The following is a 26,791-nucleotide window of genomic DNA, read 5'->3' as shown; positions in this document are numbered from 1 at the left end:
AACATATAATCCTAACAGGTGGCAGAGCAACAAAGTAGAAAGAATGTGGGGTCCCTGGACCCATATGAAGGGGAACTACCCCAAAGCTAGAATCACTCACCTTGTTATACGAGCAAGAAATAAACTTCTATTAATGTACTTGAAGTATTAATTATTTTGAATCTATCTGTTAAAGCAGCTACTGTTATTCAAACCAGGGCATACCCCACCCTCCAAAAAAAAGAGCTAAGCATTTTGTAGTTGAAATACATCCTAACACACAAATTAAATGTTTTTATATTGTCTATGCTAATTATCACAAGTTTATTTGCATTTTCTAAATAAATGTAGTTGAAATGTTTATTCAACTGTCTTAGACCTTGCCATGCATTCAAACCTCTAATTAAAACATCTGCTCAGAATTTACCAATTTGCCAGGGGTTAAACTTAACATAGCATGAAAATTCAGGCTTACCATTCAGTGGTTACTCAGAAAGGAAGAGGGGGAGAAAAGATGAATGGGGAAATACAAGTGGTGGCCCCAATAAATCTATGTCAAATCACTTGTAATAGCACTAAGTAATGATTTGTGTTCCTGGAATCTTTGCTATTTATGGTATGTATAGAAACTATAGAAAAAAAATATATTAGAAATTTAATTCTGAAGCATTATTTTTATATTCTAGAGGGCAAGCACCTTTAACTAGATAATTATAGATAGATAGATGATAGATAAATAGATAGATAGATATCAAAGTCTTATGACTACAAAGTAGATAATTTTCAACATAAGTATGTGCTAATATAGAAACTTATGCCTTTTAGCCACTCTGTAACACTGTATTCATAATCTTAAAATACCACTTCTTTATGATTACATGATTACTTTTTCTTGTATTTTGATCAAGATAATGATGTTATCATTATAATGATAAAAGATATATTAGAGAATCATAAAATCACTGGGATTAGAATCATCACAATCTCTAGTCCAATGATTATTCTGTTTCCTCCAAATCCATCAACCCTTTCTTTTCATCAGTTTTATTAAGCCTTCTGCCATTTAGCTACACTTACATTACTATTAATATCCTAAACCTTTTGTTTTTCTGACTCTTCATTGCAACCATCTGGAAAACTCAATTGGATAAATTCAACTACTCTTTGCTCCTTTTGTACACCCAAGCAGATGACTACAACAGCAGAAAGCTCACACAAGGGGGCAGAGTGGTACCATTAGCAATGTGTGGCAATCTCCTGGTTCCTCTGGGCAGCAGTCTCTCCTAAACATCCAGAGAACCACTGAAAACCATCTCTATTCTGCTCAGATTTCTGATAATGCATCTCTCCTACCACATTTTCCCTCTCCAGATAAGCTCACTTTCTACTTTCTACAGATACAATAAAAAAATGAAGGTATTTGCTAGGACTTTTCCTCAACTCACCACTACCTTAAATGTTAAAACAATTTCATCGAAACCTCATCCTCTTTGCTTTCTCTTTGTGATACAGTGGATTTATCACACCTAGTCTCAGTCTAAGAACAATCTCTTCACATACTCTGAATTCCAACCCTGCCAGCTTTCAGCTTTCTCAAAAATCTTATAAGGGCAACTTTTTAAATAAAACCCACCTGGCCTCTCCTTCTTTCTTTTTTTGTAGCCTCATCATTTTCTAGCCAGAGATTAAATATTGGGTATTGAATTTAAAGATTTTATTTCTTTATTTTTAGAGAGAGGGGAAGGGAGAGAGAAAGAGAGAGAGACATACATCAATGTGTGGTTGCCTCTCACACATTCCCTGCTGGGGACCTAGCCCACAACCCAGGCATGTGCCCTGACTGAGAATTGAATCAGCAACCCTTAGATTCACAGGTTGGCACTCAATCCACTGAGCACACCAGCCAGGGCTAAATATTGGATTTTTTTCATGGCTTAGTCTCAACCAATCTTTCTTTTTTTCTTACTCTGTTTAGTCCTATCTTCAACACATATCTCATCTATGACCTTGAGATTAGTATACACATGTCTTCTCTGACAACCATCTGCATTTTATGACTCAAAGACACCTTAGAATCATAATTTGCAATATTATACTCCTCCATCTCATTGCCCATGCTCTATTCCAAATCTACATTATGTCTGCCAACTTTTCTCCTTAAATATTTTTGATCCATTCATATCTTCCCACCTCTTCCACCATCCTTCCAAGTCGAGACACTGTTACCTTTTACTTATATTACAGTAATTTGCCTTTTTATATCACATTTTTGTAGTAAAACAATCTTTTAAAGTAATACAAAGAAAGTATAGTCTGTCATTCTATTTAAAAATTTTCATGACTTCTTTTTGTTTTCAGCATCCTTAATCAAATGCTTAACATGCTTGACTAAATTCTGTAAAGTGGCCTACGAGTCCTTGCCATCTGAGATTCAGCAATCACAGCACTGTGTTCACACAACACTTCACATCCCTCTGACCTAAGATGCTTTACACAAGCTGTTCCCTTTGCCTGTTTCTAAACACCCCATAAATCTCAGCTCAGACTTTGTTCCTCAGGGACCTTGCTCAGATACTAAAGTCTAGATCAAATATAATATGCCCTCTTACTGCTTTCATAAGGTATGATAACTTTACATTTTTAGGTGTTTTTGTTTAATATCTAGTTCCACTGTGAGGTCAAGGTCTACCGTTTTATTTTTCTCACTCCACCTATTATCACAGTACCAGGAACACCATGGGTTCTCCTTTCATATTTGTTTAATATATATAAAAAAACTTAGAAATCATTCTATTTGTGCCCCATTTTAAGTCATATGATAGATTTGTATCAAAGTTTACATAAATCTCTGACTTGAATTTTAGATGACTCGCTCCAACCAGATGTCCTCTCAGTCACTCATTGGAAATACGCTTCGTTTCTGTCACTTTGCAGCATTTAAAAATGTATTTAGGGGTATTCAATTTAATTTAAAAACCTGGTAATTATCACCCACAACCTTCTTGAAAAAAAGATCTTTGTTATTCTTTAACCGGGTGTTTTTCATGTTTGCTTTCCTTCCAGCTTCCAGTTTACAATGGCGTGTCTCCTCTTTGAGTCACTACACAATACTTACAGGTAGAAAGTGGGTATTTTTGACATCAGATATACACACAAAGTTTAGTGCCCAAACTCTGGTCCTTATAAAACACAGTTTGAATTGTCTAACAGCTATGTATCAATTAGTAGAATATACATTTGATGAGGATCAGGATCTGCATCTATTTTGTTCACTGATGTATCTCGAGCACCTAAGAGAGCACTTGGCATATATATGTACTCAATGAAAACATGTTAAATAAATAAACTTTCACATGAAATATGATCAAACAATGGCAAAAATATTTTCTAAAATTATTTTACTATTCTCTTTTTGTAATACATAGACTATGTCCTCAATAAAATTTTGTTTCACAAGCAGGGATAACAATATTAAGAAAATCCATTGTTTATCCCAATTATTTCTTACAATTTTCTAAAATGTATAACTGATAGGTTATTAAAATTCAAGTTCTAGTGATGATTCCTGAAAATTATATGCAAAAGTAAATGGCATTAATGCACTGTATTATCAACTTCTGACTTAAGGATTAAAAAAAAGCTCAGAACCTTTTGTGGGTGGAGATGCTGGGTAACTGTGATAGACATGGAGATATCACTGGAATAGAACCATAGTATAGAGAACACTGGTTAGGACAAATACCTCAATACCATATTTTTTTATTGCAAGACACATTTTTCCTGCATATTTTTTTAAATTTTATTTTAATTTTTGTTCAAGTACAATTTTCTATCTTTTACTCCCATCCCAGCCCACCTGCCCAGCCCTCCTCACCTCCCTCCCATTTCTACCCACCCCTAGTTTTTGTCCATGTGTCCTTTATACTTGTTCCTGTAAACCCTTCCCCTTTTCCCCTGAAATTCCCTCCCTTCTTCCCTCTTTTCCTGCATATTTTAATATCTATAAAATTGAGAGCTATCTAAAAATCAATGGAGTTTCTTTAAGTGGTAATATTTTCTTATTATTGGTATATAAAATAATGCCAGCCTCAAAATATAACATTTATATTCAATTAAATGCTTTTATAAATATAGTATTCATAATTGAGATAAACAGAGGTTTTGGAAAGAGAAGAGTAAAATAAGGTTATTAGGAGCAAAGAAAAGCACTACAAATTTTTATCTGCCTACTACAACCCTGTCCTTTATATATGGAAATATGCAGTGTTTGTTATATTATACTGGAGTCGGTTATGAGTCTGTCTGCCTCATTACCTAAGCTCCTTAAAAGCACAACTACGTAGTAATCCTCCTTCTATCCCCAAGTGCTGGGCACTGGATAGAAGTTTAAATTCATTTATTCAAGTAAGTTAAATCTAATAGCTTTGTCTTCTAAAGAAAGGGCAGCAAATAGAATGTATGGCAATAAATTTTTAAGGTATTTCATGAGAGTATATTAAACTCCTTGAAAAGGAACATTAACTTACTTGGGCTATTTGGTTACTCTCTAATGCACTGATGCATTAATTTTAGGCATGCAGTAATTACCAAATCAGGAATTACTAATGGAAAAATGAATTAAAATCTACTGCTCCAGAGCACCTAATAATGCCCAGGTGACCTAAAGTACTTATAAAAAATAAATATATGTTCCAAAATTAAATTTGTCAGGGATAGCCTAGTTAATTGTCACACATGGTATAAATTTATAAAGATCTCAATTTTCTAGAAGTTTATAAAAGCAAAAACACTACTGCAACTGGCACATTGAACATGGAACACAAGCAGTGTCAGAGTAATTCAGTATAAATACATTCATATCTTGTACAACCCCAGCATAAACAAATTTAGGAATAGAATGACAATAACAACCAGTGTGGCTGAATAAGTGGTAGAGATGGTAAATGATCGGTTCTAATAAATCAAGGGAGAGTCCACATCAATGTTGGCATTTTCAGTGTTCTCTGAATGACAGCAAAAATTATTTCAATAACCAAGTATATGGTAGAAAAAATTTTCCAATCAAGGATGTCATCAAAGAAGACAAAAATTGGTAATGAAACATACATATGAAGGAAAGGTTTAGAAACAATGGAACTTTCAAACTGAAGAAAAATGAAATAGAGGTGAATTTTTAGTTACAGTGGTAGTATAAGGCATTTTTATTCCACTTGTCTTCCTGAAAAGTCACTAAACAATTAAGAATTAAAAAAAAAACAAAAAATAAATTGTAAAACCTCAATACCTTTATCTTTAGGGTACCAAGCAAACAGCTATAATTCCAAATAATTGAGGAATAACAGAAAATCACATTTTGTTCTCTACCAAAGCAAAGGGAGATGCTAAGAAACAACACTCACTACAGCCTTCCACCTCCACCTCCAACCTGAAGAGGAAAAGTTTGCCCTTAAAAGTATGCAAGACAGTCCAGAAATATTCTCTCAGGATCTTTAGAATGAGGGCCATGAGAAGGCCATGGCAGCTGGACTATGTCAGTCTGTTCCCAGACTATCCATGGGAGGTCTGCTGAAGAAGAAATCCCACTGGAAGCCCATTGGGTTGCTAAAGTCCTGGCCAACCCTCCAAGACCAATGGTTAAAAGATAAAGCAAGCTGAAGCAAAGAAAAAAAATGTAAAGAATAGCACATAATAGCAAAGGTAGGTACAAGAGATGGATGATGAGTCCCACTAAATGCTCCAGGCTATGCCCTAAGGGAAAAGTTGAATTAGCGAGAATGGGTCCTAGAATTGCATACTTCGGTCAAATCTGAGGAGAGCTTCCGCACTCTCCTGCAACTTCTCCACACTCTACTTCCAACAAAAATCTGACCCATTTAAAGATGAGTACCAAATGAGAACTAGCATAGAGCATATGCTGAAAAAAATCATTATTTGACTAAAAAACACATTAAGTGTTTTATAGATCAGCATTGCATTAGGTGGTTTGGCTACATTAGTGAATAATACAGACACCTGTCCTCATGGAGCTTCATTCCAGTAGGGGAGACAGAAAATATACAATGAACATACAAAGCTAATGAAGTTAAATGTATGTTAGAAAATGATAGTTGTCATAAAAACTAATAGATCCTGTAACAGGCATCACAAGTGCTGGAGAGGAGGGCAGGGAGCCACATTAAATAAGACAGTCAGCAAAGCTACACTGAGCAGATGAAGTCTAAGCATGTACACAGTGGAGACATGGAAACCAAGAAATCAGATGTCTGATAAAAAGAGCATTTTAGGCAGAAAGAAAGACCCTGAGGTGTGGGTTCCTGAAACATCAAAGGGCTACTAGAGCAGGGAAAACACAGCATAGGTGAGTAGAAACTGAGCTCAGAAAGCTGATGAGGGTGTAGACAGGTAGACTTAGGGACATCCTCAGATCATGTAGGCCTTTGTGGGCCATGGTAAGGACCTTGGGTTTTACTCTGAAGGAAATGGGAAAGTAGGGTAGGGTTCTGAGCAAAGGAGTAACAAAGTCTGACTAGTATTGTAGGAGGAACACTCTTATTTCTCTGTAGAAGAGGCTTTTGAGGGCAAATATAAATGTAGGAAGATGTGTTAGAAGCTACTTAAGGAATCCAGGTACAAAATATTGGGTAATGGTAATTCAAGCAAGAGTGGTAGTAGTTTCTATAGTAAAAAGTGATTAGATTTTGGATATAAGTTGAAACAATAGTTTCTGACACACTGAAAGTGAGTTGCAAGGAAACAAATTTCAAGAAAAATTTCATGGCTTCTAGCCAGGGCACATGAAAGGATATGATCATCAAGTAAGCTGGAGAAAATTGATGTTGTTCAGCAGGTGTAAAGGCAGAAATCAGGAGTTCAGTTTGGAAGTGCTAAATCTGAGCCATCTATTAGGTATCCAAGTGGTGATGTCAGTAGGCTGTGGAATGTATGAGTCTGAGTTCAGGAGAGAGATCTGGGCTAGAGTTATAAACTCAGTTGGTGTCAGGTTTTAGATGATTCTTAAAGCCGGATGAACTCAGAGACTGGTGAGTTCATCAGAGAATGGGTGAGAATAGAAGGGAGAAAAGGACCAAGAACTGAGTCTGGGGCACTCCAACATTAAGAAATAAAGGAGTACAGGAAAATAAAAATAAAATAAAAACTGGCAAAGGACACTGAAAATCACAGTCAGAAAAGAAAAACCATCAGAAAAAGATGAGTAGGTCTGCATTCGGACTGATAAATATGGTAATGTGGTGGTCATTAATAACCTTGAAATTGATATTTTTACAAAGAGGAGCAAGGAAATAAAAATGACTGGAGGGGTTTAAGAAAAATGGGTGGAGGAGCACTGATGTAAGTACAGTGAAGAACAGTGAAGTAAGTACTGACAAATCTTGTATGAGTTTACTGCAAAGAAACAGCATGAACAGAGTATGGAAGAAGTGGAGGCAAGTGAAAGATTTTTTTTGTTTTTTTTTAAGATTTTTATTTATTTATAGAGAGGGAAGGGAGGGAGATAGAGAGAGAGAAATATCAATGTGCGGTTGCTGGGGGTCATGGCCTACAACCCATGCATGTACCCTGGCTGGGAATCAAACCTGCGACACTTTGGTTCCCAGCCCATGCTCCATCCATTGAGCTACACCAACTAGGACTGTGGCAAGTGAAAGTTTTTATTTTTACAATATCTGAGAAATAATGGCATGCATGTATGTTGATAGAAATAAGGTTGATTACAAAGAAGAGAAAGGCAAAATCTCTTCTGCTTATTCTTAAATAATGGAAAGGGTTGGTGTCTAACTCAAGAAGCATTTAGGTAAGACCATGGATGCTTTATGTAAGAAGTGGAAAAAGGTAAGAGAGGATATATGCTGAGAGATGGCATGTCTGATACTGGAAGTTATTTCTGATTGCTTTAATCTTTGTGTGTGTGTGTGTGTGTGTGTGTGTGTGTGTGTGTGTGTGTGTGTGAAATAGAACTCAAAGTTATCAACTAAGAGAACAAGGGTAGAGGTATTAGAGACTCAAAACAAAATGAAAGGTTTTGAGATAATCACTGGGAGTGGAACAATAAACAGAATAAAAATCTAGAATATAATTGCCGATAGTATTAAATAATTTGTGGTTATAATAAAAAGTGAAACCAGCATAGTTATGTAGTTTTTCTGGCTTTGCTCAGATGCACAGCTACAGGTACAAAATAGGCTGATTTACATTTAACCAGGCTTGAGATTTTGCTAAGCCAATATGATGAATCAAGCAAGGACAGGGGAGTCCAGGTATGTGTGAATAATTATAATGAATCACCATGATATTTTAACAAAATAACAAAGGGAGCGTGAGAATCAAGGAGAAAAGGAATAGTTAAATGGGACATCAGATAGAATGGAGTAATTTACTGAAAGTATGTGTGGGGATGAGGGAGAGCTGGGGTCAAAGTAGTAGAGGAAATGGACTGGGAAAGGGAAGGGACAGAAGGTGAAATGCATAGATTAGAGGATTTTTTTTTTTAATCAGGCAAAAGATACATAAAGACTAGGAAATATTCAGGAAAACTGGAGAAATCAGACATAGATGCAAGAAATTATAGACATGAGTCTCTGAATACAGGTCAAAGACCTTAAAAGGCAACCGAAATAAAGGGAAGGGAAAAAATTTAAAAAATAAACATTTCAGAGACAAAAGCTCTTTGGAGAATCAATACCAAATACTCCAATAAACATTCAAGGATAGATGGGACAGAGTGAAGAAAAATCATATACAATGAAATAATAAAGAATTATAATAAAATATTAAAATGTGAAATAGCATATAGAGGATCCAGCTATGAATAATATATACTTTTTAAAAGTGAATATAGCTAATTCAAGGATAAAAGAAAGCTTAATATGAGTATTTGAGTAGAAAGGGTCATGTAACTTATAAAGAGACAAAAACATCTCTGGTTGAGCAGAGATTTTTCTGCAGGAAAACCCAGACTCAGAAACCCTTGAGCATTATCTACAAAGGTTTAAAGGTTCTGTAGTCCCAGGATTTTATACTTATTAAAGTTATTCCTGAATAGAAAGGAAACACTTTCTCAAATTTTCAAGACATTAGAGACCACAGGCATTAAAAGAGAGCCCCTCTTGATTAAAAATGAAATTCACTCACTAAAATATTTAATAAAAATGAAACTCAAGGTCAGAAGGTGTTTGCTTATCAGTAATTCCATTAATATGTAAGAAATTATAAACCATGTATATTATGATTTCAGAGAAGAATGCAAATTTTGTAATCACTTAATATGTAAAAATAATATTACTAATAATATAAGGTATGAAAGGAGTTAAGGTGGGAAGAAGTATAAGAATGGTGAATTTCCTCATCTTGTCTGTAAACAAATCAATATAATCTAAAATTGAATATGAAGCTAAAAATGAATTATTACTCCAATCACTAATTCTTCTAATATATTTTTTCTTAAGTATAAAGGGTTCCTTTAGAAACTAGTATCTCTTATGTTAAAGAATCAAAAATATCTTATTTCACATTATTTTACTATATTTCATTAAATTCAAGTAAAATTAATGGGATTGTTAGCATTTTTAAATGCAGTTAACTTATATGATCTTTCTATTTTTGTCTCTCTAAATTTTCACCAACAGAGAGAGGAACACAGAGAGACTCTCATGATATACTTTTCACCAAATGTTTATAATGACTTCAGAAATTTAATATGACTAAATGGAAAAGTGAAATGCCCAATGGGTACAGGAATACAGAAAAACTGGCATTCTTCTGTGCTCCTAATAAAAATGTTAGCAAAACTGTCCTTGCCATAAAACTTTAAGTACTTTAGTATTCTCATTTTCCTATAAAATATATCTAGTTATCTATCTCGCCATCTTTCTCTAAAGCTATATATTTATTCCAAACTCTTAAGCAAGATTATCACTGAATAGTGAAATTATCTTTGTTTCCCTCACCTGTAGTTTTTTTAATATCCTGCATTAACTTCAAATATATTTCAATTCTAAGATGCACATATTTTCACATCCTTGAAATCAAGAAAAGCCAAAAATCAGTAGTATCCTAGATTCAATAAAATATAGTGATTTTATAATGGAAATATGAGAGCATTTCACATAAAGAGGCATGACGATGAAGGAGACATTGTACATGATAACGTACCTTAGAACTGACTCAGAGAGTTTCAAAGATCAGTAAGGAGAAGCTAACAATTAGGTTGCAGCAGAGGTGGTTTTTGTACAGGTTCAATCAAACTTAAACAGGAAGCACATATTCACTAGGATTGAAGATATTTACCATATTAAGCAAGATGAGCAAAGTGAGAGTCTGGGATGAAAACAGAACCAAAAAAAAAATCCCAAATGTCTTTCCTGTAGCGTTTCATTGAATTGGAGTGAGGCATTATGAGAAAACACTTGCCGGGTGGGCAGCCAGAATGACATGGGAAGGCACAGAAAAGCAACCTCGAGGGCCACACTCTTTCTGAGTGGGGTCTATTTATGAAATTACTTAACTATCGAAATGTAACCTAATTTTGAGCTTGTTTCTTGCCAATTCAGGACTGCACATATTTTACTTGCAATTTTGATAAATATTAATTTCACAATTCTCACATAAATATAAAAAATAATTTTATATTACTTAAAGGTGACTCTACCCTCTCTTCCTGCTTAATCTTTACTATTTGTAACTTTATTTAAAACGTTTTCACCAAATTCTAACACATTTTGGACTTCTATCCTTCCTTCAAGTATGCATAGGTAAAATACGTCATTGAACTAATATATTTCCCTTGTCCTTGGAACAGATTCTTAGGACACACTTATAAGTAAGTGAGAGGCAGGGAATAATCATTCCTCAGAATTTAAAGTGATCCTTTCACTGAGCTGAACTTTAAAATAATGACTAAGGACTGTTAAGGATTAGATCATTTTAAATTTGTATCAGATTCTTGAGTATAAAGGGAAACTAATTTCATTTCCCAAAAGCATTAAATGAAGATTTTAAACTGCCTTACCCAGTGAGTTTGACTGCATGTGTCCGAAGCTTTCGATATTTTTCTGATTCTTTATTTGTGCTGGTGACATGTCTGTAAATCCCTGACTTATAATGGAAGAAATCCTCATGGACTTGCATGATGGCTAAAACAAAATTCAAGAGGTAAAATGATATGGTTAAAATGTAGTATTTAAAAACCTCTAGAAATTATCATGAAAGAGTAAATGGGTAAATTGTCAGGAGAAGAATTTTTTTAAATAATATTTTAGTGATTATGCTATTACAGTTGTCCTGATTTTCCCCCTTTGACCCTTCCACCTAGCACCTCCACTTCCCCAGGCAATACCCCCACCATTGTTCTAGTCCACCAGTCCTGTGTATAGTTCCTTGGCTACTCCATTTCCTACACTGTACTTTACATCCCCATAGCTGTTCTGTAATTACATATTTGTACTTCTTAATCCCCTCACCTCTTCACCCATTCCCCTATACCCCACACTTATCTGACAACCATCAAAAAGTTCTCTGTATCCATGATTCTGTCTCTGTTCTTTTTGTTTGTTTAGTTTGTTTTCTTAGATTCAATTGTTGATCAATATGTATTTTTGTAATTTTATTTTCATAGTTTTGATCTTTCTCTTTTTCTTAAATAAGTTCCTTTAACATTTCATATAATAATGGTTTGGTAATGATGAACTCCTTTAGTTTTTCTTGTCTAGGAAGCTCTTTTCCTGCCCTTCGACTCTAAATAATAGTTTTACTGGCTAGAACAATCTTGGCTGTAGGTCCCTGCTCTTCATGACCTTGAATATTTCTTGCCAATCCCTCCTGGCCTGCAAAGATTCTTTTGAGAAATCATCTAACAGTCATATGAGAAATCCCCTGTAGGCAACTAACTTCTTTTCACTTGCTGCTTTTAGGATTCTCTCTTTATTTTTAACCTTTGGCATTTTAATTATGATGTGTCTTGGAGTGGACCTCTTTGCATCCATCTTGTTTGGGACTCCGTGCTTCCTGAACTTGAATGTCTATTTCATTCACCAAATTAGGGAACTTTTCTTTCATTATTTTTTTAAATAGATTTCTAATTTCTTGCTCTTTCTCTACTCCTTCTGGTACCTCTATAATGTGAATGCTGGAACACTTGAACCTGTCTCAAAGGCTGCTTACACTATCCTGTTTTTGTGGACTCTTTTTTCTTGTTGTTCTGATTGGGTGTTTTTTGCTTCCCTATGTTCCATATCATTACTTTGGTTCTTGGCTTCATCCATTTTACTGTTGATTCCCTGTAAATTGTTCTTTATTTCCATTGGTATATCGATCATTTATGCCTGGGTTTTTTTATGCTGCTGAGATCCTCACTGAGTTCCTTGAGCATCCTTATTACCAGTGTTTTGAATTGTGCATCTGACATTGTTCACCTCCATTTTGTTTAGTTCTTTCTGGAGTTTTAATCTGTCCTTTCATTTGGGCCATGTTTCTTTGTCTCATCATTTTGGCAGCCTCCCTGTGTTTGTTTCTATGTATTAGGTAGAGATGCTTTGACTCTGTATCTTGGTAGTGTGGCCTAATGTAGTAGATGCACTGTAGGATCCAGTGGCACAGACTCCCCTATCACCCAAGCTGGGTACTCCAGGTGTACCCTTGGGCTGAGTACACCCTCTTCTTATAGTTGACCTTGGTTGCTGTTAGCAGATCAATGGGAGGGATTCACCCAGGCCAGTCAGCTTCAAGGACTGGCTGTGATCACTGACCACCAACCTCCACCCTCTGTGGAGGATCAGCTGTGCAGGGGCAGGGTGGTGGTGCTCTATCATGATCTGTAGTTATCCACTGGGTTCACTGGCTCTGGGGTTTCCTGGGTGGTGTAGGACAAGGTCAGCCCTCACCTGTATTTTGCCTGTGGCCACCCTGCCTGATTGATAAAGCAATCTGAGATGGCTGCTACTAGTGCTGGGATTGGAGATTCCCAAGCAAAGCTAACCTGTGAATCTAGGCTTGCTGTTGCTAGTGCCAGGCCTGGGGTTGTTGTTTATTTGATGGGTTTTAGGAAGTTTTGCAATATGAGCCAAGACTAGCAATTCATATGGAAATGCAGCTTGAGTGGGCCCAGAAGCTGGGTGGCACGGAGTCTCTGAGGATCTCCAAGGTGGATCAAATAGTGTTAGCCAGGTTGATGCAGTCTCAAATGGAACACCAGCTTGCTGGTCCCATGGTTCTGTGGGGGGGAGGACTCAGAAAAGGGATAATGGCCTCTGCTCATCCCAAGAGACAGTTCAGCCTCTCCCAGTATGCCACTGATGCCCTTTAAGCTGCCACCACAGCTCTGGAGACTGAGCTCCAGCAGTCTGAGTAGATGTATCAGTGTGGGGATTCTATAAGAGGAACTGCTTGGGGCTCCAGAAGTTTCTTCCACCAACTCAATTCCCAAAGTTGTGGGGAGTTACCTTCTTGGCACTGGAACCCTGGGCTGTGTGACTTGGTGTGGGGCTGGGACTCCTGGTTCCTGAAATACCCTCCCAAATTTTTATCCACCACATGTGGGTGTGGGACTAGCCCATTCTGCATCTGTGCCCCTCCTACCAGTTTGGATGGATGTGGTTTCTTTAATTCTGTAGTATAGGACTTCCATTCAACTTGATTTCTTATGTTTCTGAGTGATAGTTGTTCTATATTTTAGTTGTAATTTTGATGTCATTGTGCAAAGAGGAGAATCATGTCTGCCTACACCACCCATCTTGACTGGAAGTTCCCCAGGAGTAGAATTTAAGGAGGGAATTTTTAATATAGCCTAATTCCAATTTCTGCTTAATGTAATTGGTTGCAATATTTCCTTTTTTAATAGAATTTATTGGGGTGACATTGGTTAATAAAATTATTTCAGGTGGACAATTCTATAATACATCATCTGTATATGATATTGTGGGTTCACTACTCCAAGTCAAGTAATGACTTACCCTCCATTACCTCACCCCGACTTTCCTTCTGGTAATCACCACACTGTTTGTTGTCTGTGTCTGAGTTTTAGAGGGCTTTTTGCTTAATCCTTTTGCCTTTTTCACCCAGCCTCCTCCCCTGACAGCTGTCAGTCTGTTTCTATATCTATTAATCTGTTTCTATTTTGTTTGTTCATTTATTTAGAGAGTATTTTGCTAAGTGAAATAAGCCAGTCAGAGAAAACAAGTACCCTATGATATCACTTATATGTGGCAGCAATACTTTCTTATTCTCTAATAAGAACTTTTGTTGTTTGAGTAGTAGTTAAGTAGACATTATCATTATACCCTTGAAATACTATCTATTCTTAATTGATAGAGGCACTATTATCAGCAGGGGTGTCCAAGCCGCAGCCCATGGGCCCCATGTGGCCCAGGATGGCTATGAATGAGGCCTCACACAAAATCACAAATTTACTTAAAACATTGAGATTCTTTTTGTTTTTCTTAGTATTTGTATATTTAATGTGTGGCCCAAGACAACTGTTCTCCTTCCAGTGTGGGCCAGGGATGCCAAAAGTTTGGACACCCCTAACAAGGAGTTGAGTTTCTTGCCATGAAGAACCACCACACTTGGCTAATGATTTGCAATTTTTCTATTAACATTATACTTCACCAGAAGCCTCTTAAAACTCCAATTAAGCTAGCAGTGAAGGGTAAACTGGGCTTAAAGTAATTGTCCCTAATCCTTAGAAATAAATACAAATTTTCCTTTAGTGAGCTAATAATAAAAAGGAAACTCTTGGCAAAAGAATTTCATCCTCTCAGCTCTGAAGAGCTAAGGCAATGTTGTGTCCTTTGGAAAGTAAAAGCTTATACTTTTTGCCCTCACCTAGATTACTTCTTTTCTGCATTGTACACTTTGTTGAAGGGCTTGGGTAATTCAAGGTGAAGACTTTAAACATCTCTTCTAGAAGATGTGAGCCGCAAGATAAGTATACCTTCATAACTACATACAATGTTTGTCTATCTCCCAACTGTGTAAAATGCTTGTTTATCTCAGTTTAACATGCATTTTCAATAAAACAGGAGCTAAAGTCACTGGCTAAAATGAAGCTTCTACTCCAAAGTCAAATAAAACTTTCTAATGTTCCATACCTTTCCTGATGCTGTTCAAATATTCTCAAAACATTACTTTTTTATCAACTTTAAAACATATTCCCATAGGTTTTTAAGAATTTATATAACTGTATTCTATGAAGATCTTTGCTTTTGTTCTCTTTCCATAACCTAAACTTATTTTTAGTTCTACATATTTTAGAAGAATGCACATAGTGTTATTTATTCAGCACTCTGCTGCCTTTTATGTCCTTTTGCATTGAGGCAGGAGAAGTGCACAATGTTGGCCAGGCAACAATGGGCAAACAATCACATTGCATCTACAGAAAGAAGAGTCAATCAGCATTTACAAAAATGGGAGAATTTGCTAGTGATTTTCCTCTTCTATAGAACCACAGGCTTCTTTAGCTTGTCCCAACTCTCTCGTAACCACCATGAATAAAATACACTTTTCATTTCTGAAAAACACTGTCAACTAAAGAAAAATGGGTGAGAAGTTATCACAATAAACTTGAGAGTGGCTTTTTCCTTCAGTTTTGGGCACCAAAACAGACTTGATGAACCCACAAACATCAAACTATTCAAAGTACTGCAGTGCAATTTTATTTTTGGAAAACTGCAGCAAACATACAGAATTACCACATGCAGGATGAAGCCTGCCTTCACGGCAACTCTGTCTTTTGCTCCTGGCTCAGGCTGGCAGGAGAGAGGTTCTCATAAACATTGTTCAGTGGTTGTTGAATACTTTGCATTTCAATTTATTATTTTGAAATTGTATCTATTTTTTCCTAGTTAGGTGAAATTCACAATCATTTAAGTATATGACCATAAAAAACCTAAAGTGTTTTCAGTTTTAAATAATAATGATTCAAGTATCTCTTGACAGAGGGGAGAGACAGAGAGAGAGAACTTATGAAAGTAATAATTAAGTGAAGATTCAGAGAGGTTAAATAGCTTGCCCAAAGTCATTTAAGTAGCAAATATCAAAGTTGGATTTTTGAATTCATCCTTGAGTTCAAATGCCTGTACTCTTTCAAATTTGTCACACAAACTCCACTCCCTGAAGTATATATTTAAATTACACACGAATTGCTCTTTTCTTATAACAGCCAACAAAAATGACACAAATGTAAGGAAGAAAAAGTATTTCTATTCATTTGTTCTAGATTTTGTGTAAGGTCCCAGGTTTTTTAAATTAAACATGGTTCAGGATGTGTTTAGTGTAAGCTTCAGTTTTTCAATAAATGTTCAGTGGTGATAACAATAAACACTAATTATTCCAACACAAAAATCCATGGTTACTGCTGGATATTGAATCAGTACTAATTAGGTCAGCATTCAGCACTTCAAAAACAAAAACTAGCCAACAGTTCCTTAGATATACATCAAATGTTTTACATTTAAGTTTAGGTTTATTTAAATTTCTTTGCTTAATATAAATGTATTTGGTTTAACCTACTACACTGATAATATATTCTGGACCCTTCAATGTTCACAACCTGAATTTCCATTTTGAGCCTTCTAGATGTGTGTTTCTGTGCTCTTTGGGGCAAGGTTTGGTAGAGAATAGATGCTGTGACTGTATCTTTAGCTGTGCAATTGGTGCAAAGTAAAATTAAATAAGCAGAGGAACTACATATCAGAGGTGATATCTTAAAAATCAGTCAATGTACAGTAAATATTTTATTTTTTAATTTATTATTTATTTACTATCCATTACATGTTTAGAAAATTGATAAAAAATAGACAGCCTTTTATAAAACACAAAATCATACTGGCTTACTTGGTTTATTTTGAGTTTATAGAAAAAGAAAAGTAGATACTTTATTTCTACTGCAATACCTTGATTTTTTGCAATTCATTATCTGATCCATTTAAACTGAAGGTAAGAAAATTTCTAACACTATGTATGATTTTTAAATATGACCAAACAATTAAATGAGCTCATCGCTTAGTGTTTCATGTTTGACTGTCTGCTGGGTTCATGATCACTTTGGAAAGATTTAGCAGACTTTCATCAAATGTGTCATGAATATTTAGGAATTCAATTTATGGGTGAATCTATTTTCTTAAAATAAAATGCACCTAATGAAGTTATTAAGTGAGCATATTTTTCCATGATTGCACTGACCTTAAAACTAACTGTTGAACCCTTAGGAATTCTCTGAAAGTAAAAATTTTCTTTCTTTTATTAAGTTCCTTTTACATGAACTAAAATGTAATGTTAATTAAAGGAATGGGTATCATGCAACCATATTTCATCCAAGCTTACCTTGAACTGGTCCATTGTGTATGATTTCTTTCATTATTTCAGTTTCCTAGAAGGAATAATATAATTGAGCATGGTCACTGTTATCAGAGCACACTAGGTCCATTGTCTGGTGTCTGTTAAATGTTGTACAATCAGCTTAGGAGTGACTGCACAACCCAGTGTGCCTTGACAGCTTACCTTTAATCATGCTTTGAAATACTCACATGTAAAATGCCCCACTGATAAAGTTGTTAAAACAAGATGCACCCATTTATTTCACTGACTTTAACACTGATAATAATTTTGGAATGGAGAGAAAATATGATAGTTTCTTAGGGTGACAAAAAATAATTAAGTTAGCCCTGGCTGGCGTAGCTCAGTGGATTGAGCGCAGGCTGGGAACCAAAGTGTCCCCGGTTCGATTCCCAGCCAGGGTACATTCCTGGGTTGCAGGCCATAACCCCCAGCAACCGCACATTGATGTTTCTCTCTCTCTCTCTCTCTCTCCCCTCCCTTCTCTCCCTAAAAATAAATAAATAAAAATCTTTAAAAAAATAATTAAGTTAAAACCATGTTTTGCCCTGGCTGGTGTGGCTCAGTGGATTGAGTTCCAGCCTGCGAACCAAAGGGTTGCTGGTTTGATTACCAGTCAAAGGGCATGCCTGGGTTGCGGGCCAGGTCCCTAGTCAGGAGAGTATGAGAGGCAACCACACGTTGATGTTTCTGTCCCTCTATTTCTCCTTCCCTTATCTTCTGTCTAAAAATAAATAAATAATATCTTTTAAAAAATAAAACCATGGTTAATTATTGGTGATTAGTGCCATGTCCATTCTTTTGATCACAGGAGCAATACCAGATGCATGCTTAGCAAACTTCCTTAGTGTAGATTTAGCACACAAATGTTGCTACCCAATGTGTAATGCAGCCCTTAGTAAAGAGCCAGGTTATGCATTCATTCATACTTCTATGCACATGTATCACAGAGTATATACCACAGGAAACCAGGATAGTAACAAATATTGACCCTGAACCTATCCTCAATGTTTTTATGTTTGGTGGAATAGACAGTAACACAATGAACTGATAAGTTCTGTTATAGAGACAAGCTCAAAGTACCATAGACACAAAAAAGAAAGAGAAATTAATGTTACCTAGAAGTCAAGAAAACCTCACAGGGAAGATCAAGTTTTGACCTGGACCTTGAGACATGTGGGATTTTACCAGATGAAAATAGGTGGGATAACCATTTGGGTAAGAAGAATCATCACTTGGCTAATTATAGAAGCATGAAAGAACATGGTATACCTAGGAAGCAGACAGTAGTCCTTAAATCAGGTGCATTATGGGTGGGTAGAGGGGTAGATGCTGGCCAGACAAGAGTCTGCAAAAACAGTAGTCAGAACCAAATCATGAAATCCTTTGTGTCATCATAAGAATACTGGACCATATTCTACAGGTAACTGGAAGACAGTGAAGGTCCAGACATTCTGAAAGTGACAAGGTTTGGGTAGCACTGATATGACAGAGTAAAATTTGCCAGTGATTTTGATATGACAAACTGGAATCCAAGGGTGTCTTCTTCCCATTGCAGCTACCTTAATTATTTTGTGGAGTAAGGCAAAAAATTATAAAATGAGCTACTACAACAACTGAAATGTCAGCAAAAAGGGGTTTGATTTAGCTTTTACTTGTAAAGTATATTAATTAATTAAAACATAATTTAAAAACTCTAGTTCCATGGACATTTTTAAATGTAAGCCAATCATTTATACTGCTAATATTACAAAGATCAGAAATCATAACCAAATTGGAAGTCTTTAATGAGCACTTTAAGAACATCAAAAAATTATACCTCAAATCATAGCATTATCTTAGAATTTTATCATTTTAAATAGTTCTTAAATAGTTTTAATAACAGCAGGGCTATAGATTTTGAACAAGTTAACCACTATTAATCCGTGCCATTTAGACTTACATTGGAAGAGACTCTGTATGGAGGAGAGCATTGGTAGATCCTATTAGATTTCTCAATGATGTTGGGACATGGCTTTGTGGCATGCCGTTTTCCCCGCCCATCAGACCTGCTTGCCATGGCACAGACATTACCGGTAGCATTTTGGTCCTTGAAAAGTGGGTAGCATGCATGGGATACCAGTCTACGAGGAATAAGCAAAAAGGTAAAAATAATATTTAGGAAAATGCTATAATATCCTATCCAAATGCAATTTTACTGAATTAAATTCTGTTTACTCACATATGTAACTTTGATTCTAAAAGAGCAGTTCACTGATATTACATTCTCCCCCACCCCCTCTTATTTCTTCATTATAATTTTTTAAATCTTGCTTTAATCCACTTAAATAAGTAATTCTATCTACATTATAGAATTTTCTGGAGATGAAAAGTGACTATCAATAAAATCTGTGGTAATATTAATAGAGGAAGTACTTCTTCATTCTGCATCTATAATTACAATGTAGAAGAGGCAAATTTAATGTAAAAAAGACAATAAATTTTATTATATTTAGATGGAGTATTCTGATAAATTATGTTTTATAATTGAGGATATTTTTATATTTTTATTAAGTTATAGATACCCTCTCCTATGACTTCAACTATTATATGTCTGTAGTTCATGATACTTGGAGAAATACTATATGTTAATTTGATATTTAAAGTTAATAAAGTCAAAAATTATCAGATATTACACAAAAGATAAACAATTTTAATCTCAAATTTTGAAATTGAACATAAAAACGTACAAATTATTTTGCTCATTGAATAAAGAAGCAGATGGTAAAAAATGAAACAATAGAATTGGCTATAAGATTATATAATAAGATTGGGTCAAGAAAATTCAAAAGTGTTCATGAGAGTAAAAAAATCTAGGCAACGAGCATAATGAAAGCAGAGTCACTGAAAACACCAACTGCTTCAAAAAAAAATCTTTCCTTAAATGGGATAATGAGTGTTTTCCATTGAATTGTGTCACCCCCAAAATCACATGTTACAGCCCTAATCCCCAGTGCCATGGTATCTGAAGATGGGACCTTTAGGAGATAATGAGCTTTCAATGGGGTAATGAGGTTGGGGCTCATTATGGAATTATAATGGAATCAGTGTCCATATATGGACAGGAGAACTCCCTCTCCGTCCAGTGAGAACACAGAGAGGCAGTAAGCCAGGGAGAGGGCTCTCTCCAAGAACTGAATTGGCTACACCTTGGTCTTGGGCTTCTCAGCCCCTAGAACTGTGAGAAATTAACTCCTACTGTTTAAGACATCCAGTCTATGCTATCTTATGTCAACCTAAGCAGACTAATACAATGAAACTTAGTTGGGTCTCAATGATCACTTTTATGAACCTCCTAAAGGGCTTTAATTTTTATCATAGTACAAAACAGAAGCTAAACAAGCACTAGTATGCGAGGAAGGTATCAGTCCAAGTTGTCCATTCTAAGTACTGCCTTAGTAGGCAAAACATAAGAAATATGAAAGAAACTTTTTTTTTTAATTTATTACCACTCATCAATATCTGACACCCACTTTTTCACAGCACATGTCTGTGCTATAGCAGCTGCAGAGCACTGACTGGACAAGGAAATAAAAGATGAGCAGTACATATGTATACTACTAGTTATCATCTACAGTTTACTTAGCCAAAGACCTCAGCTCTTAAGTGGATGAGCTCTCAAAGTAGACATGAGAGTGCTATGTGGATTATCAGAGCACTTGAGAGTAAAGCAATGCAACCTGCCTTTTCTTGTCAAATGGGACGCAGACAGTTAATGATATTGATGAACTGAGGCAACTGTAAATTACTCCTTTATTTTATTCATCTGATTCTTAATCTAACTTACCTGACATTATCTACTCATATAGTTGGGTAACTCAAAGGTTCAGTGGAAGTATCAATGATATCAATTACTATATTCACTCCATGGGGATTCAGTAGAGCCATTTGGCTCATAGAAACAAGAAGGCAGGGCTTACTTGAATCTTTCTATTAATGTAGCTAGGAAGTAGACATTCTTTAAATAATTGTTTCCAATAACTTATAAACCCACTAGATACCAAATATAACATATATTTATATAGATTTAGCATATACATTTGTGCATTTTTTTAAAACTTTGAAATATATATATTTTTTTCTTTATTCTAACCCTAAGCAGCCCTCATAAGACTCTTAGAAATACATATTGGGCAGCTATTTACCCACGTTTTCTCAGGTACCACCAAGCCCTATCGATGCTTCCACTGTTGCAGCCATGGCGGTTCTTGGCACAGCAAGAAATCAAATTCTGAGGAGACAGATTGGCTGTGTATCGCCCCTTAGACTGAATTGCTATTCGGTCAGCGGCCACACCTGTTTCAAATAAAATATTGGTTAATATTAAAATGGCATATGATATTTCTAATAATTTCCATATCCCTTTTTATTTTGAACCCTAAACCTGTCTTCTAAACTTTGTGTAATTTAAAATTAAGGCAAAAATATCATTAATATATTTACATATTCTAATAAGTTAACTATATTATAATTCCAGTCATAGTTTTTATCTGATTTTGGTATTATCCATTGTCTTATCAACTTCAAAGACTTTTCTACTTCCTTGTTTCTTTCATGTTCCATATACCTCTGAATTCTTCATTAAGAAATCAGTCAAGTGGCTTTAGGGCCAGAGCTATATGTTACTTACATTTGTAGCTCCTGCACCTAGAACAGTACCTTACATATAGTCATGAATAAGTGTATATTTTTTAAATTAATGCAACTAAGGAAATCAGAAACACTTATCATAGAAATATTAATTGGAAATTCATCTATGTTAATCTGATGTATTGGAAAACACTGAATTTTTGGTATTTAAACTGATACCCAGTTTAATTGCCCAAGAGACCATTCTTAAATTATCCAGGTAATATGAATCTATCTTATAAAACATTCAAAAGCTATATAGCACACTTTTCTTATGTGTATTATATTCTTGAAAATCATGATCTTAATCTTATTTCAGTAGACTCTGAATATATACACATATATATACATACATACATATATATGTATACACACATATATGTATATGTATACACACACAGATATATAGATATATAGATATATAGATATATAGATATATATGCCTTTTATGATTGAACCTTACATTCTTCTGTTTAAATAATTTCACAGCATGGTTGCTGTTCATCAATTCATCTCTTTCCCAAACATATATTTACTGACCACCTACTAAGATGACAGCTGTGGTAAGCACTAGACATTATAATGATGAACAAGAAACAAGACAGTCATACTAATCAATCAGTAGCAGAAAACTATGCATGTTTTCATTTTGATCATGCTCCCATGATAAACTAGTATGAGTAATAAGATCACAAAAAAAAACTGGGGTGGGTGCCATTTTGGTACAGATTGTCGTCATCCAGTATAGTCTCAGTCTTGATGTTTAGCCTCTTTTATTTTTTTTTCAGACTTTAAAAAAAGTTTATTATTCCTTCATTTTTTAAAAATTTTATTTTAATCATTGTTCAAGTACAGTTTTCTCCCTTTTACTCCCATTCCAGCCCACCCACCCATCGCTCCCCACTTCCCTCCCATTACCACCCTCCCCCTAGCTTTTGTCCATGTGTCCTTTAAATTTGTTCCTGTAAACCCTACCCAGTCTCCCCTGAAATTCCCTCTTCTCTCCCCTCTGGTCACTGTCAGTCTGTCCCCTATTTCAGTGTCTTTGGTTATATTTTGCTTGTTTCTTTGTTTTGTTGTTTAGGTTCCTGTTAAAGGTGAGATCATATGGTATTTGTCTTTCACTGCCTGGCTTATTTCACTTAGCATAATGCTTTCCAGCTCCATCCATGCTGTTGCAAAGGGTAGGAGCTCCTTCTTTCTTTCTGCTGCATAGAATTCCACTGTGTAAATGTACCATAGTTTTTTGATCCATTCATTTACTGATGGGCATCTTGGTTGCTTCCAGCATCTAGCTATTGTAAATTGTGCTGCTATGAACATTGGGATGCATAGGTTCTTTTGAATTGGTGTTTTAGTATTCTTAGGATAGAGTCCCAGCAGTGGAATTGCTGGGTCAAAAGGCAGATCCATTTTTAGTTTTCTGAGGAAGTTCCACAGTGTTTTCCATAGTGGTTGTACCAGTCTGCAGTCCCACCAGCAGTGCACTAGGGTCCCCTTTTCTCCACAACCTCTCCAACACTTGTTGTTTGTTGCTTTGTTTATGATGGCCATTCTGACTGGTGTGAAGTGGTATCTCATTGTGGTTTTAATGTGCATCTCTCTGAGAGCTAGTGATATTGAACATTGTTTCATGTGTCTTTGGATCTTCTGTATGTCCTCCTTGGAGAAGTGTCTGTTCAAGTCCTTTGCCCATTTTTTAATTGGGTTACTTGTCTTAGAGTGGAGTCATGTAAGTTCTTTATATATTTTGGAGATTAAACCCTTGTCTGAGGTATCATTGGCAAATATGTTTTCCCATACAGTTGGTTCTCTTTTTATTTTGATACTGTTTTCTTCAGCTGTGCAGAAGCTTTTTATTTTGATGAGGTCCCATTTGTTTATTCTTTCCTTTATGTCCCTTGCTCTAGGGGACATGTCAGTAAAAAAGTTTCTGCATGAAATATCTGAGATTTTCCTACCTATGTTCTCTTCTAGGACTTTAATGGTGTCACAGTTTATATTTAAGTCTTTTATCCACCTTGAATTTATTTTTGTATAAGGTGTAAGTTGGTGCTCGAGTTTCTTTTTTTTTGCACGTAGCTGTCCAGTTCTCCCAACACCATTTGTTGAAGAGGCTATTTTTATTCCATTTTATGTTGCTGCTTCCTTTGTCAAATATTAATTGACTGTAGAGACTTGGGTTGATTTCTGGGCTGTCTGTTCTGTTCCATTGGTCCATGTGCCTGTTTTTATGCCAGTACCAGGCTATTTTGATTACGGTGGCCTTGTAGTATAGTTTAGTGTCAGGTATTGTGATCCCTCCTACTTTACTCTTCTTTCTCAAAATTGCAGCAGCTATTCGGGGTCATTTATGATTCCATATAAATTTTTGAAGTGTTTGTTCTATGTCTGTGAAATAAGCCATTGGTACTTTAATAGGTATTGCATTGAATGTGTAAATTGTTTTGGGTAGTATGGACATTTTGATATTAATACTTCTAGTCCATGAACACGGTATATGTTTCCATTTGTGTCTTCCTTTATTTCTTTCCTCAGTGTTATGTAGTTTTCTGAATACAAGTCTTTTACCTCTTTGGTTAGGTTTATTTTATTTTAAGATAAAAGGTATTTTATTTTTCTTTTTGCTATTTCAAATGGGATTTTTTTCTTGATTTCTGCTACTGCTGTTTCATTGTTGGTGCACAGAAATGCCTTTGATTTCTGGATATTGACTTTGTGTCCCGCTGTTTTGCCAAATTCATTTATTAGGTTGAGCAGTTTTTTGGTGGAGTCTATAGGATTTTCTATGTACACTATCATGTCATCTGCAAACAGTGACAGTTTTGTTTCCTCCTTTCCGATTTGGATGCCTTTTATTTCTTTTTCCTGTCTGATTGCTGTGGCTAAAACATCCAGTACTATATTGAATAGAAGTGGTGAAAATAGACAGCCTTGTCTTTTTCCTGATCTTAGTGGAAAAGATTTTAATTTTTGCCCATTGAGTATGATGTTGGCTGTAGGTCTCTCATATATGGCCTTTATTATGTTGAGGAATGCTCCCTCTATTTCTACTTTGCTGAGTGTTTTTATCATGAATGGGTGCTGTACCTTACCAAATGCTTTTTCTGCATCTATTGATATGATCATATGGTTTTTGTCTTTGCTTTTGTTTACGTGATGTATTACATTTACTGATTTGTGAATATTGTACCATCCTTGCATCCCTGGAATGAATCCGACTTGGTCATGGTGTATGATCTTTTTAATGTACTGTTGGATGCGGTTTGCCAGTATTTTGTTGAGGATTTTAGCGTCAATGTTCATCAGCAATATTGGCCTGAAATTTTCTTTCTTTGTTGTGTCTTTATCTGGTTTTGACATTAGGATGATGTTGGCCTCATAAAAAGAGTTTGGGAGTCTTCCATCTTCTTGGATTTTTTGAAATAGTCTGTTGAAGGATAGGGGTTAGTTCTTCCTTAAATGCTTTGTAGAATTCTCCTATGAAACCATCTGGTCCAGGGCTTTTGTGTGTTGGGAGTTTTTTGATTACTGCTTCAATTTCTTTTGCTGTTATTGGTCTGTTCAGGCTTTCTGCTTCTTTTCCATTGAGTTTTGGAAGATTATATTTTTCTAGAAATTTGTCCATTTCATCTAGGTTTTCAATATTTTTGGCATACAGTTCTTCGTAGTAATTTCTTACAATCTTTTGTATTTCTGTGGTATCAGTTGTAATCTCTCCTCTTTCATTTCTGATTGTGTTTATTTGGGTCTTCTCTCTTTTTTTCTTGATGAGTCTGCTTAAAGGCTTTTTGATTTTGTTTATCTTTTCAAAGAACCAGCTCTTGGATTCATTGATCCTTAGAATTGTGCTTTTAGTCTCTATGTCATTTAATTCTGCTCTGATCTTGGTTATTTCCTTCCTTCTACCTGCTCTGGGCTGTCTTTGTTGTTGTTCCTTGAGTTCTTGTAGACATAGGGTTAGGTTGTTTGTTTGAAATGTTTCTAACTTTTTTAGGTGGGCCTGTATCGCTCTACAGGACTCACCGCCTCAGGACTGCCTTCACTGTGTCCCATAACTTTTGGGTTGTTGTGAGTTCGTTTTCATTTGTTTCCAGAAACCTTTTGATTTCTTCCCTAATACCATTCATTGTTTAATAGCATGCTATTTAATCTCCATGATTTTGAGTGTTTTGGGTTTTTTCCCTTGGGGTTGGTTTCTAGCTTCAGTCCCTTGTGATCCGAGAAAATGCTTGGTATGATTTCAATCTTTTTGAAATTGTTGAGACTTGTTTTGTGTCCTATCATGTGGTCTATCTTTGAAAATGTTCCATGTACATTTGAAAAGAATGTGTATTTATCTTCTTTGGGATGGAGGGTCCTGTATATATCCGTAAAGCCCATTTCATCTAGGGTATTGTTCAATGCCACAATATCTTTGTTGATATTTTGTTTGGAAGATCTGTCCATTTTTGATAGTGGGGTGTTAAAATCCCCCACAATAATTGTGTTGCTGTCAATATCTTTCTTAAAGTCGTCTAAGATTTTCTTTATGTATTTGGGTGCTCCTATGTTGGGTGTATATATATTTACAATATTTATGTCTTCTTGGTGGATTCTTCCCTTGAGTATTATGAAATGACCTTCTGGGTCTCTCTTTATGGCCCTTTTTTGAAGTCTATTTTGTCCTACATGAGTATTGCTACCCCGGCTTTTTTTTCCTGTCCATTTGCTTGGAAAATTTGTTTCAAGTCCTTCACTTTCAGCCTGTGCAGGACTTTTATCCTGAGTTGGGTCTCTTGTAGGCAGCATATGTGTG

The 26,791-nt window shown here is 35.6% G+C and overlaps 1 protein-coding gene across 2 annotated transcripts in view; it reads right to left on the bottom strand.

Annotated features, from left to right (window-relative positions):
* TINAG (tubulointerstitial nephritis antigen) overlaps positions 1-26,791 on the bottom strand; it is an 83,658-nt gene that overhangs the window by 27,163 nt on the left and 29,704 nt on the right. For both annotated transcript variants that reach the window (XM_045843274.1, XM_045843275.1), the window contains exons 6-9: positions 21,510-21,660; positions 19,268-19,448; positions 17,314-17,359; positions 11,006-11,129 (exon numbers count right to left, since the gene is read on the bottom strand). In XM_045843274.1, the coding sequence (XP_045699230.1) occupies positions 11,006-11,129; positions 17,314-17,359; positions 19,268-19,448; positions 21,510-21,660 (502 nt within the window). The remainder of the gene's footprint in view (positions 1-11,005; positions 11,130-17,313; positions 17,360-19,267; positions 19,449-21,509; positions 21,661-26,791) is intronic.

This window comes from Phyllostomus hastatus, unplaced genomic scaffold (genome assembly GCF_019186645.2).
Source record: "Phyllostomus hastatus isolate PE091 unplaced genomic scaffold, TTU_PhHast_1.1 phas_contig_40, whole genome shotgun sequence".
Lineage (NCBI taxonomy): Eukaryota > Metazoa > Chordata > Mammalia > Chiroptera > Phyllostomidae > Phyllostomus > Phyllostomus hastatus.
The sequence above is the reverse complement of the archived record's forward strand: the minus strand, read 5'-3'. Positions and strand labels throughout refer to the sequence as shown.